General features: G+C 49.1%; 1 protein-coding gene across 6 annotated transcripts in view; it reads left to right on the top strand.

Annotated features, from left to right (window-relative positions):
* RNF220 (ring finger protein 220) overlaps positions 1-14,778 on the top strand; it is a 1,024,387-nt gene that overhangs the window by 725,775 nt on the left and 283,834 nt on the right. For all 6 annotated transcript variants that reach the window (XM_078671729.1, XM_078671730.1, XM_078671731.1 and 3 more), the window contains one exon: positions 4,276-4,321. In XM_078671729.1, the coding sequence (XP_078527855.1) occupies positions 4,276-4,321 (46 nt within the window). The remainder of the gene's footprint in view (positions 1-4,275; positions 4,322-14,778) is intronic.

Consider the following 14,778-nt stretch of genomic DNA (forward strand, 5'->3'; position numbering starts at 1 on the left):
TTCTTGTGTGTTAAGTACCAATAGTACCTAATCTTTGCTCCAATAATAATTAGATTTTCATGTGCTGTCCTTTAAAACTGAAACGGAGTTCTATTGTTGTAGGTACATCTTCCGGCTAGAGCACTCAGTTCAATTTGAATTATGTTTTTTTTTATTTCAAATTTTGATTTTAAGCTTATGGTCCCCACATTTGCATAGTAGCTTTTTTATTTCTTCAGCATTCTTTTACAATAAAAGAACACCAAAAAAAGACCACGTCAACTTGCAAGGCCAGACCTATTTGCTTTGCCAATGCTTGTTTGGCCTTTACAATTATAATATAGGGCAAATTCCTCTTTTCATACTTTCTGACCCCAGGCATAGGAACCACTACTTCACGAGTACTTTCCAGGCTGAAATGAAAGCTCTTGTCTTCCATAGATATTTTTAATTCTGACTCTTTTTCACCCGATTACTCCTTGGCTGGCTTTTTCCTGGGCTCCATCCACCATGCACTTCGAAAAAACTCTCGAGGGCTCTCTCTGACCTTTGAACCCTCCCTTCCTACTTGTCCTTTCAGTGCAGTGCCTTCTGTCCTATGACAAATGACTCCCCTACTCCACACTGCCGAATCTTTGTCTTCTCACTATTTCTCCATGCTAGAATCTCTTTTCCTGCATTAACACCCTTCGCCTCTTCCCTCTCCTGAGACTACTGGGTAATTCGTACTGACCAATGGGATGCACCGTGTCATTTCGTACATCCTGTCCCTTAACTTTTTCATTATTGGTTTTCATTCAATGAGACTCTGTTTGCCTTGTCTTGTCTTGGATGCGGGTGGCTCACTCCCTCGAGTTACTTATTGTTTTCACCCTCATTTTTTGGCTGGCTCAATTGCTTTAAACTATCTCATTTATTTTCATTTAACTTATTCTTATGTAAAGCTTATGTAGCGTATTTATCCGTATCTTGTCACTTTTTAAGCAAAGCACTCTGCCTTTGGGTAACAAGTGGGCTGAATAACTGCATTCATAAATAAATAAATACATTAACAAACAAGGGATCGGGGCCTGAATGCCCCATTCACATTTTTTTATTTGTTATTTTATATTAATGGTATTCTAAAGCACTATTCTTGTTTCAGTAAATGTTATTTTCACTGTGCTTTCTTTCTCATTCAATATTTTAAGTAGTCCGCCTTTGCAAGTTGTTTTCAAACCAGTACTGCCAAAACAAAATGGACGACACGCAGTTGCTTTCTTTTTTATACTGTGTGCAAAATGGTACAAATAACAAGTTAATGGCGGACTACGAGAGGGTCTTTTGGGGCTGTGTGTGTTTTTTAGGTTATGTGAATGTCTGGTACGACTGTCAACTCTGTGTTTGTTAGGGCTGTGGGAATGTCTTTTTTGGGTGAGTGAATACTGGGGATAAATTAAGATATGTTCTGGTTGTGTCAATTGGGGAATCTGGCAATGTCAGCTGAGACTATGAAAGAGTCTGAAAGAGTCTGTTGGGGCTGTGTAGGAATGTTGAGACTGTGTGAGTTGCATGAAGAGATGTATGTCTGTTAGTGATATGTGATAATATTTTAGAACCATATTGTATTTTGTGGGCTGCGCAACTGACTCTTAGAGCTGTTTGAGGGTATCAAGATCTTGGGATGCAGTGCCATGGACTATTGGAGAGTGTTCCCATGGTCTCTTGGACTATTGGAGAGTGTTGTGAGCTATGTGAGAATTGGTTGGAGGCTTAGACAGGGTCCATTTACATCTATTTGTGGGGCATATGTTGGTGGCTATACATGGACCTGTGATGGGCTAAACCTTTTGGGGCTATGTGGCTATCTTTTTGGGCTGAGATCAATTATGTTAGAGCAATATGAAGTTTTTTAGGAGCCAGATGATGCTAAGGGGCAAAGGGTCCTTCTGTTGAGGATTCTGCTTTGTTGTGGTTTGAGCTCTTTTGGAGTCCATGTGCTAATTTGCTTGTGGCAGCCTTGTGGGTGTAATGCAACCAATTATGTGTGACTACCAGTAACAAACAGTCCAACTTGAGAAGTGAATGCCGCCTTTGGAAAGGGTTTAGAGGTCTGATTTCTCGTAGGGAGGCTGGAGTTTTAACTTTCTCAGCCCAAAATAAGTTCCTGAGTAGGTAACAGTAGAAAAGGCCTGCAAAATGCGTGGGCAGCAGAATTCTGATTACATTACACCGGAAGTTAAGTCTTGTCATAGACGATTAATCCTTGCATGGTTCCCATCATTCTCTGTCTTGCACATCACAGCATTCATCGGAACACAGCATTGCTTGTCCATGGCATCACTGGTTAGGGTATTGTTAAGAGACAATAATACAGCGGTATTTATCACAACTTCCGGATACTGTCAAAGCCCCACCTGTGTTCTTTCACTTTTAGGGTGCAAGTGAGTTCATTTTTGCAAAACGCACAGGGCAAACGCCATCCCCCCAAAGCACATACATACTTACGTACTTACGTAAATGTGGGGGAATTTAGTGTATTGAGTTGATGCTTTTGAATTGTAGTCTGCTTATACGGATAATAGCACCACATAGAAAAACGATGAACTAATTTGACATGTTTTGACTTGATTTTTGCCTGTATGCCAAGTATATTTTGAGCTTTTCTTCTCCTTTTTACTCCTTATAATATTGTGTTACATTAGTCACTCTGTGGTGGTGCTTCATTAGAGGAGATATCTACTCCCCTTTCTTCAGGGGCTTAGAAAGCTAGCCATTGTTGATCCGCAATATGTTGGGTAAAGTACCCCAACCATACAGATTGGGGTATTGTTAGTCACTGTGGAGTTTAGTGGCATGCTATTTGCTTAACCACATGTTGCTACCTTACTGTTTATAACAAATAGTGACATGGCACGCCGATTCCCTCTGAAAGGATTTATACAAGATTGCTACTATTTATAAGTGTTGTTATTTCTGCCAGCTGATTAATTCAGCAAGCTAGAATGGGTAGGCCTCAGTATTACGGACTTTATACATTATATGTACATTTCATTTTCCTTTCTATGAACATGTTGATATATGTAAAACATATTTTATTATTGTTTTGTACAATTCCTATAAAATTAGAATTCTTTGAATAGTTTTCCTGAAAATTCTGCAGTAAATGCTTTGCAGTTTCTGAATTTCTAGAAACGTCCATGGAATTAAAGTCCTTTGTTCATGGAGATGTTGTTTTATTTGCATAACAATTTAGAAATTGTTCTGAAAAGCACATGGATCGAAACCATTTTTTCCCTTCAAATGTCATTGAAATTGGCAGTGGAAGTTTACATAGAAAGTTGCATGACAATGTCTTGGGAAATGTCTGTACAACTTAAAATGACATATTCTATATACATTTTGTTGGAATGCAAACACGTTTTAGACCATACCTCTGAAATTTACATTGTACTTATTGCTAAACTTTCAGCAGCAATCTCTTTAGAATGGTCAGACTGGATGTTCTTGGCAATTCTGTAGACTATTCCATAAGAAATGGGCTTCCAAACCTTGAAATGATTTCATGACTTGTAATTTCACCAAAATTATGGATAAATCTCCAAGACGTTTAAAGTGAAAGTGAAAAAAAAGAATTTTAATTATATGGTCATATCATATTCACAGAATGCTAAATTTAAAATTCCCAACAAGGTAAAAATTCATGCTCAATAATTCAGAGCTCGTTTAATAGAAAATGTCCCCTTATAACATTCTCTGCATGTCATACATATTTTCGATTACTTAAATTGCATCTTTCTTTTATATTTTTCTGGGCTCATTGTACAGAATAAAATATTCCTAACATATACATAATCAGGTTATTGGAATGTCACATCGTAGCTTTGTGACCTTATCAAGGCCTTTGACATATCCTTTGCGCTGCTGCATGTCACAGATCTTATCAGGAGTCGCAGTGTCGCGAATGTTACTGCGGAGATCCTTCATCCCAAATATTGTGGATCTGGTGTCACCACGCCAGTAAAATAATTGACATAAGCAAAGTAAACAAAAAGACATGTACAAATATCATAAGATAGTGAAATAGGATTCTCCTTCCATGTAGACTGCCCCTTTTGTCCAGACACCGAATCAGCTCCAGCGCTTGTTGCTCTCTTTGTGCAATAAGGATGGTGAGCGGTAAATGTTTCAGACTCCTACATGAGCTGAAGGATGTCGGACAGGAAGGGGTGAGGGAAGTACAGGGTACAGCCCTTGAACGGGTAAGCCGCAGGTATAAACTGACGCTTTCTTTTCTGTCCCCTTCTCTGTTGGCAGTAAGAATTCCATGCTGAAGGAGGTGATGATGCCCAGCACGCCCAAGGTAAGGAGCGACTGTACCACGGCACATTCATACACCACTGCTTAATTTGAAAAATAAAAATAAAATGTGCTATGGCCCTTGAAAGGAGGTCACTGCAGCTTGCACCACCCATTGCCCCTGCTAGTGCTGCCTGTGACAGTGCCAAAACCAGTACTAACCATCTCACACCTACAAGTGTGAAATTTCAGACAATTACAGGCCACCACAATTAGAATAATTGCTTGGGCAGCAAGTGCTAGTCATTTTAATGTATATTGAGTTATTAAACACCTGTTGTTGTGCTCATCTCTAAATTAGGCAAACAGCGCCACCATGTGGGAGCTGTTATAAGTGCTGAAGCTAACAAGTGTCGGTGCTAAGCACTGGAAACCACCAGCTCAAATTAAGCACTACACTACTATATAATTGCCTTATGATACACGCTCCACAGGCAAGCATGCGCTCGGGCGCTCACATATGCATGTATGTGTAAATAGACAAGCCATGCACATGCTCAGATGCACAGACGTATACACAAAGAAGCATGCCCATCTTGGACACGCATCTACACATGTGCACTCAGATACAAATACAACTCAGCAGTGCCCTCACAGAAAGTGATTAGACAAACATGCTTAGGACAAACTCATGCACACATGACTACTTACGCGTAGGGACAACTACTTTGATGCACACACAGATAGGGGAGTAGCTTGGTCAGTAAGACTGAGGGGGGTGTGAGTTTAAGATTTTCCGACAATCATGTTGGCATATATGAGAAGTAGTGCATGAGGGGGGCTTAAAGGCCACTGGAAAGCGAAAGGAGTGCGGATTGTGAGGGATACTTAAACCAGTATTTTGCTAAATAGCCATGTATTAAGACCCACATAACAGAGATGAGAGTGCATGTGTGTGTGTTTTTGTCTGAGTGAGTATTTAAAAATCCCAAGTGAAACTCAGCAGATGCCTTATCAAACCCGACTGAAAGCTCCTATACCCAACTATTTATGAAATAATATGTTCATTAGGTGGGTGTAGCACCACAAATCCCCCACTGAAGCTATGCCCCTGCACACACAGACCCACAGGCAACCACACACAAATGCCCCATTGCCGCACATGCAGCTACACAAAAGTACACATGCACATACGTACACATGGAACATGCTCAGACACTCACAGTCTAAAGCACACATACAGGCACACGAGAACACATAGACTCCTGTACACAAACACATGCACACACTACACGTACACACTGCCATCTGCACGTTACCACGGGGGCACACTGCCTATTAAGAGTCTCTTCTGTACCATTGCAACATCGTGTTCACCTCGCTTCCATTGCTGGTCTCTTACTGACCAGACACTGATGCCACATGCAGAACCTAGCTCCGATGTTACTGAAACGCTGCAGCATCATGTGCACCTCACTCCCACTGCTGCTCTCTCACTGCCCAGACACTGATGCCACCTGCAGAACCCAACTCAGATGTTATAGAAATGTGTCAAAGAAAGTTAAATCGGAGTGGCTCGAAGGGCGGTGAATGGTGGACACTGCTCACTTGATCCTGTGCAGGGTGCCGCTATGGTAGGAATGCACACAGCCTGCTCCTGGATTACCCTAAGTCCAAGAGGTTGTATATGCAAAAGCTCAAGCTCAATGGAAGAGAGAGGTGAAAGGCAGTGTTGTCAGAGCAGGTATGTTCTACTGAATATGCTGGTGAGAGCAACACTACATGCAGCAGCGTGCTTCGTTTTAGGTCTCAAGAAATTTGCCCACATTTCCCCTGCCCTTCTAGCCCTCCAATGGCTTCCTACTGAAGCATAGGCCCAATTCAAAACCACCTGCATTACCCACAGAGCACTGCATTCCTCTTTGCCCTACGATATAAGTGAGAAACTGAAAATCTGTAGCTCAAATAGGGGTTCCAGAAATGCTCAATCCCTACTCCTTGAACCCCCCCACCTTCAGTCGAGAATTATACATGAGCCAGTCATTCTCTGGTAGTGCCACAAGAATCTGGAAGAAACTCCTTACCTCCCTCCTTCAACCGTACACCATGCATAGCCTCCTTCAAAAAGTGCCCTCAAGCACTTCCTTTTTTGTCAGACACCTTGGTTAATCATCCTCGACCAGACTTAAGTACTCTCTCCAACAAGATATGAACTACCCCCATAATGTGACCTTCTTAAATGTTGCTTAAACAGTGTTCAACCATTCACTAATCTGCTGCATCTATCCTGGTTGCAGCTACCTATGTTAATGTCTCAATTTAATTATTGTAACTGTAACGTGTTAAACCCTGTATCCTGCTACAGTTGTAGAGCACTCTGATGCCTTTGGGCTATGTCCGCGCTATATAAAATTGCAAAATTTGCAGTTTTCTCTCCTCCCTCTGGGTGCCCCTGTTGGGCATTCCTTCCAACCTGAAAGGATGTGCGGAGGGGCTAGTGACACAGGTAAGCACTTTCTGTGTAAATGAACATTGTGTTGTCTTTGCGATTTAGGGTGTGGATAACTGTCTCAGAAAAAATGTAATTGGATAGAAACCGCAGACTTGGCGAAAAAGCTGCCACTTCACCTGACTGTGCCGAATAAAAACAGATCGGACCCAATTACACCAAAACTCTCTAGATATGTTTAAAGAAGAAAACATCAGTGTGGTGTAAACGCATGCAGCGGGTTATTACAAGAGAAAGAATGTTCCCTGGAAACAGAGCCCTGAACCTGTCCACCCTTCCAGGACAGCTCTGTGCCATGCAGTAACACTGACACAGTGGCTGGCACCACACTCCTGCCTTGCCAGCTTTTCTCCTGTGTCGGGCGGACAAAGCTCCGCAGATGTCTTGCTTGGCTAAGTTCCTTGGTGGTGAGCAGCCATGGTCAAGGCAGGCCACCTTTAGACCCCATCCTTTACGGAAATCCCCATTCAGTGCCCTTACCAAGACACCATCATCCCAGAACGCAATCTTCACAACCGTAGGAGCTCCTTAGCCTGGGAGCCAGCACATGCCAATGAGGGGCATTTGGATGTCATTGTTTTTGAGGGGCAGAAACATTCTTTAAAAGTGTAGCTAATGACTTAGATCTTCTCACGCAAAACACCAGCATGAACAAGAGGAGCCTTCACCTTGAAAGTTCAAGAGCCACAGGGGCAATCAAGATGTCCAGGCTCTGCGGATTCTGAACATGTGATCTGTGAGTCCATTTTATAAAAAGATTACAAGATACACTTTGACTTGGTGGATTTTGCTCTTACAGGCACCATAAGCAAGTGGTAGATTCTGCCTCTTTCACTTAGGCGGAGGGAGGCGTAAACCACTTGAAATAAGGCATTCTTTACCTGAGATGGATGGCAAGCTTTCATCTAAGGGGTTTCCTCGAAAGGCTAGCAAAGGAGACAGTTTTGGTGTTAGAAAAATATTTTCCAATGCTTCAAAATATGGGCTTTTTGGGAGTAGAGGTTAGGCCTCGTCTTAGTTTGCTGCCGGCATCAATCCCAGTAGATTGAAATCCTGTCCCCCTGAAGGACTCCTCTCCTCCTGAAGGACTCCAGTCCACCTGAAGGACTCCTGCCCTCTTGAAGGACTCCTGTCCCCCTGAAGGACTCCTGTCCCTCTGCAGGACTCCTGTCCCCCTGAAGGACTCCTGTCCTCCTGAAGGACTCCAGTCCACCTGAAGGACTCCTGCCCTCTTGAAGGACTCCTGTCCCCCTGAAGGACTCCTGTCCCTCTGCAGGACTCCTGTCCCCCTGAAGGACTCCTGTCCCCCTCCTATCCACCTGAAGGACTCCTGTCCCTTTGTAGGACTCCTGTCCCACCTGAAGGACTCCTGTCCCCCTGAAGGACTCCTGTCCCTCTGCAGGACTCCTGTCCCTCTGTAGGACTCCTATACCCCTGAAGGACTCCTATCCCCCTGAAGGACTCCTGTCCCTCTGTAGGACTCCTATCCCCCTGAAGGACTCCTATCCCCCTAAAGGACTCCTATCCCCTGAAGGACTCCTGTCCTCCTGAATGACTCCTATCCACCTGAAGGACTCCTGTCCCCCTGAAGGACTCCTGTCCCCTGAAGGACTCCTGTCCCCCTGAATGACTCCTATCCACCCGAAGGACTCCTGTCCCCCTGAAGGACTCCTGTCCCCCCTGAAGGACTCCTGTCCCCCTGAAGTACTCCTGTCCCCCTGAAAGACTCCTATCCACCTGAAGGACTCCTGTCCCCTTGAAGGACTCCTATCCACCTGAAGGACTCCTGTCCCCCTGAAGGACTCCTGCCCCCTTGAAGGACTCCTGCCCCCTCGAAGGACTCCTATCCACCTGAAGGACTCCTGTCCCCCTGAAGGACTTCTTTCCCTCTGAATGACTCCTATCCACCTGAAGGACTCCTGTCCCTCTGTAGGACTCCTCTCCCCCTGAAGGACTCCTGTCCCCCTTAAGGACTCATTTCAAGGTGAGTGTGTGCACTACACCCCCTGAAGGACTCCTATCCACCTGAAGGACTCCTATCCACCTGAAGGACTCCTATCCCTCTGAAGGACTCATTTCAAGGTGAGTGTGTGCACTACACCTTCTGAAGGACTCTTGTTCCCCTGAAGGGCTCCTCTCCCCCTGAAGGACTCCTATCCCCTGAAGGACTCATATCCATCTGAAGGACTCCTATCCACATGAAGGACTCCTGTCCCTCTGTAGGACTCCTGTCCCCCTGAAGGACTCCTGTCCCCCTGAAGGACTCCTCTCCCCCTGAAGGACTCCTGTCCACCTGAAGGACTCCTGTTCCCCTGAACAACTCCTCTCCCTCTGAAGGACTCCTATCCCCCCGAAGGACTCATATCCATCTGAAGGACTCCTATCCACACGAAGGACTCCTGTCCCTCTGTAGTACTCCTGTCCCCCTGAAGGACTCCTGTCCCCCTGAAGGACTCCTGTCCACCTGAAGGACTCCTGTCCCCCTGAAGAACTCCTGTCCCCCTGAATGACTCCTATCCATCTGAAGGACTCCTGTCCCCCTGAAGGACTCCTGTCCCCCTGAAGGATTCCTGTCCCCCTGAATGACTCCTGTCCCCCTGAATGACTCCTATCCCCCTGAAGGACTCCTGTCCCCTGAAGGACTCCTGTCCCCCTGAATGACTCCTGTCTGAAGGGCTCCTATCCACCTGAAGGACTCCTGTCCCTCTGTAGGGCTCCTATCCACCTGAAGGACTCCTGTCCCTCTGTAGGACTCCTGTCCCCCTGAAGGACTCCTGTCCCCCTCCTATCCACCTGAAGGACTCCTGTCCCTCTGTAGGACTCCTGTCCCCCTGAAGGACTCCTGTCCCCCTGAATGACTCCTATCCATCTGAAGGACTCCTGTCCCCCTGAAGGACTCCTGTCCGCCTGAAGGATTCCTGTTCCCCTGAATGACTTCTATCCCCCTGAAGGACTCCTATCCCCCGAAGGACTCCTGTCCACCTGAAGGACTCCTGTCCACCTGAAGGGCTCCTCTCCCCCTGAAGGACTCCTATCCACCGGAAAGACTCCTGTCCCCCTAAGGAACTCCTATCCACCTGAAGGACTCCTGTCCACCTGAATGACTCCTATCCATCTGAAGGACTCCTGTCCCCCTGAAGGACTCCTGTCCACCTGAAGGACTCCTATCCCCCTGAAGGACTCCTGTCCACCTGAAGGACTCCTGTCCACCTGAAGGGCTCCTCTCCCCCTGAAGGACTCCTATCCAGCTGAAGGATTCATATCCCCCTGAAGAACTCCTCTCCCTCTGAAGGACTCCTGTCCTCCTGAAGGGCTCCTCTCCCCCTGAAGGACTCCTATCCACTTGAAGGACTCCTGTCCCCCTAAGGAACTCCTATCCACCTGAAGGACTCCTGTCCACCTGAATGACTCCTATCCATCTGAAGGACTCCTGTCCCCCTGAAGGACTCCTGTCCACCTGAAGGACTCCTGTCCACATGAAGGACTCCTGTCCACCCGAAGGACTCCTATCCCCCTGAAGGACTCCTGTCCACCTAAAGGACTCCTGTCCACCTGAAGGGCTCCTCTCCCCCTGAAGGACTCCTATCCACCCGAAGGACTCCTGTCCCCCTGAAGAACTCCTCTCCATTTGAAGGACTCCTGTCCCCCTGAATGACTCCTGTCCTTCTGAAGGGCTCCTATCCACCTGAAGGACTCCTGTCCCTCTGTAGGGCTCCTATCCACCTGAAGGACTCCTGTCCCTCTGTAGGACTCCTGTCCCCCTGAAGGACTCCTGTCCCCCTGAAGGACTCCTATCCCCCTGAAGGACTCCTATCCCCCTGAAGGACTCCTGTCCCCCTGAAGGACTCCTGTCCCCCTGAATGACTCCTATCCATCTGAAGGACTCCTGCCCCCCTGAAGGACTCCTGTCCCCCTGAATGACTCCTGTCCCCCTGAAGGACTTCTATCCCCCTGAAGGACTCCTGTCCCCCTGAATGATTCCTGTCCCCCTGAATGACTCCTATCCCCCTGAAGGACTCCTGTCCACCTGAAGGACTCCTGTCCACCTGAAGGACTCCTGTCCACCTGAAGGGCTCCTATCCCCCCGAAGGACTCCTGTCCCCCTGAATGACTCCTGTCCCCCTGAATGACTCCTATCCCCCTGAAGGACTCCTGTCCCCCTGAATGACTCCTATCCACCTGAAGGACTCCTGACCCCCTGAAGGACTCCTGTCCCCCCTGAAGGACTCCTGTCCCCCTGAAGTACTCCTGTCCCCCTGAAAGACTCCTATCCACCTGAAGGACTCCTGTCCCTTTGAAGGACTCCTATCCACCTGAAGGACTCCTGTCCCCCTGAAGGACTCCTGCCCCCTTGAAGGACTCCTGCCCCCTTGAAGGACTCCTATCCACCTGAAGTACTCCTGTCCCCCCTGAAGGACTTCTTTCCCTCTGAATGACTCCTATCCACCTGAAGGACTCCTGTCCCTCTGTAGAACTCCTCTCCCCCTGAAGGACTCCTGTCCCCCTTAAGGACTCATTTCAAGGTGAGTGTGTGCACTACACCCCCCTGAAGGACTCCTATCCCCCTGAAGGACTCCTATCCCTCTGAAGGACTCCTATCCCTCTGAAGGACTCATTTCTAGGTGAGTGTGTGCACTACACCTTCTGAAGGACTCTTGTCCCCATGAAGGGCTCCTCTCCCCCTGAAGGACCCCTATCCCCCTGAAGGACTCATATCCATCTGAAGGACTCCTATCCACATGAAGGACTCCTATCCACATGAAGGACTCCTGTCCCTCTGTAGGACTCCTGTCCCCCCGAAGGACTCCTGTCCCCCTGTAGGACTCCTCTCCCCCTGAAGGACTCCTGTCCACCTGAAGGACTCCTGTCTCCCTGAAGAACTCCTCTCCCTCTGAAAGACTCCTATCCCCCTGAAGGACTCCTATCCACCTGAAAGACTCCTGTCCCCCTAAGGAACTCCTATCCACCTGAAGGACTCCTGTCCACCTGAATGACTCCTATCCATCTGAAGGACTCCTGTCCCCCTGAAGGACTCCTGTCCACTTGAAGGACTCCTGTCCCCCTGAAGAACTCCTCTCCCTCTGAATGACTCCTGTCCTTCTGAAGGGCTCCTATCCACCTGAAGGACTCCTGTCCCTCTGTAGGGCTCCTATCCACCTGAAGGACTCCTGTCCCGCTGTAGGACTCCTGTCCCCCTGAAGGACTCCTGTCCCCCTGAAGGACTCCTGTCCCCCTGAAGGACTCCTATCCCCCTGAAGGACTCCTGTCCCCTGAAGGACTCCTGTCCCCCTGAAGGACTCCTATCCATCTGAAGGACTCCTGTCCCCCTGAATGACTCCTGTCCCCCTGAATGACTCATATCCCCCTGAAGGACTCCTGTCCCCCTGAATGACTCCTGTCCCCCTGAATGACTCCTATCCCCCTGAAGGACTCCTATCCCCCTGAAGGACTCCTGTCCACCTGAAGGACTCCTGTCCACCTGAAGGGCTCCTCTCCCCTGAAGGACTCCTATCCACCTGAAAGACTCCTGTCCCCCTAAGGAACTCCTATCCACCTGAAGGACTCCTGTCCACCTGAATGACTCCTATCCATCTGAAGGACTCCTGTCCCCCTGAAGGACTCCTGTCCACCTGAAGGGCTCCTCTCCCCCTGAAGGACTCCTATCCACCTGAAGGACTCCTGTCCCCCTGAAGAACTCCTCTCCCTCTGAAGGACTCCTGTCCTCCTTAAGGGCTCCTCTCCCCCTGAAGGACTCCTATCCACCTGAATGACTCCTGTCCCCCTAAGGAACTCCTATCCACCTGAAGTACTCCTGTCCCCCTGAAAGACTCCTATCCACCTGAAGGACTCCTGTTCCTTTGAAGGACTCCTATCCACCTGAAGGACTCCTGTCCCCCTGAAGGACTCCTGCCCCCTTGAAGGACTCCTGCCCCCTTGAAGGACTCCTATCCACCTGAACGACTCCTGTCCCCCTGAAGGACTTCTTCCCCTCTGAATGACTCCTATCCACCTGAAGGACTCCTGTCCCTCTGTAGGACTCCTCTCCCCCTGAAGGACTCCTGTCCCCCTTAAGGGCTCATTTCAAGGTGAGTGTGTGCACTACACCTTCTGGAGTGCTCTTGTCCCCATGAAGGGCTCCTCTCCCCCTGAAGGACTCCTATCCCCCTGAAGGACTCATATCCATCTGAAGGACTCCTATCCACATGAAGGACTCCTGTCCCTCTGTAGGACTCCTGTCCCCCCGAAGGACTCCTGTCCCCCTGAAGGACTCCTCTCCCCCTGAAGGACTCCTGTCCACCTGAAGGACTCCTGTCCCCCTGAAGAACTCCTCTCCCTCTGAAAGACTCCTATCCCCCTGAAGGACTCATGTCCATCTGAAGGACTCCTATCCACATGAAGGACTCCTGTCCCTCTGTAGGACTCCTGTCCCCCTGAAGGACTCCTGTCCCCCTGAAGGACTCCTGTCCCCCTGAAGGACTCCTGTCCACCTGAAGGACTCCTGTCCCCCTGAAGAACTCCTCTCCCTCTGAATGACTCCTGTCCTTCTGAAGGGCTCCTATCCACCTGAAGGACTCCTGTCCCTCTGTAGGGCTCCTATCCACCTGAAGGACTCCTGTCCCTCTCTAGGACTCCTGTCCCCCTGAAGGACTCCTGTCCCCCTGAAGGACTCCTATCCCCCTGAAGGACTCCTGTCCCCTGAAGGACTCCTGTCCCCCTGAATGACTCCTATCCATCTGAAGGACTCCTGTCCCCCTGAATGACTCCTGTCCCCCTGAATGGCTCATATCCCCCTGAAGGACTCCTGTCCCCTGAATGACTCCAGTCCCCCTGAATGACTCCTATCCCCCTGAAGGACTCCTGTCCACCTGAAGGGCTCCTGTCCACCTGAAGGGCTCCTCTCCCTCTGAAGGACTCCTATCCACCTGAAAGACTCCTGTCCCCCTAAGGAACTCCTATCCACCTGAAGGACTCCTGTCCACCTGAATGACTCCTATCCATCTGAAGGACTCCTGTCCCCCTGAAGGACTCCTGTCCACCTGAAGGACTCCTATCCCCCTGAAGGACTCCTGTCCACCTGAAGGACTCCTGTCCACCTGAAGGGCTCCTCTCCCCCTGAAGGACTCCTATCCACCTGAAGGACTCCTGTCCCCCTGAAGAACTCCTCTCCCTCTGAAGGACTTCTGTCCTCCTGAAGGGCTCCTCTCCCCCTGAAGGACTCCTATCCACCTGAAGGACTCCTGTCCCCCTAAGGAACTCCTATCCACCTGAAGGACTCCTGTCCACCTGAATGACTCCTATCCATCTGAAGGACTCCTGTCCCCCTGAAGGACTCCTGTCCACCTGAAGGACTCCTGTCCACCTGAAGGACTCCTATCCCCCTGAAGGACTCCTGTCCACCTGAAGGGCTCCTCTCCCCCTGAAGGACTCCTATCGACCTGAAGGACTCCTGTCCCCCTGAAGAACTCCTCTCCCTCTGAAGGACTCCTGTCCTCCTGAATGACTCCTGTCCTTCTGAAGGCCTCCTATCCACCTGAAGGACTCCTGTCCCTCTGTAGGGCTCCTATCCACCTGAAGGACTCCTGTCCCTCTGTAGGACTCCTGTCCCCCTGAAAAACTCCTCTCCCTCTGAAGGACTCCTGTCCTCCTGAAGGGCTCCTCTCCCCCTGAAGGACTCCTATCCACCTGAAGGACTCCTATCCCCCTAAGGAACTCCTATCCACCTGAAGGACTCCTGTCCACCTGAATGACTCCTATCCATCTGAAGGACTCCTGACCCCCTGAAGGACTCCTGTCCACCTGAAGGACTCCTGTCCACCTGAAGGACTCCTATCCCCCTGAAGGACTCCTGTCCACCGGAAGGACTCCTGTCCACCTGAAGGGCTCCTCTCCCCCTGAAGGACTCCTATCCACCTGAAGGACTTCTGTCCCCCTGAAGAACTCCTCTCCCTCTGAAGGACTCCTGTCCTCCTGAATGACTCCTGTCCTTCTGAAGGGCTCCTATCCACCTGAAG

Source organism: Lissotriton helveticus, chromosome 1_2 (assembly GCF_964261635.1).
Source record: "Lissotriton helveticus chromosome 1_2, aLisHel1.1, whole genome shotgun sequence".
Taxonomy (NCBI): Eukaryota; Metazoa; Chordata; class Amphibia; order Caudata; family Salamandridae; genus Lissotriton; species Lissotriton helveticus.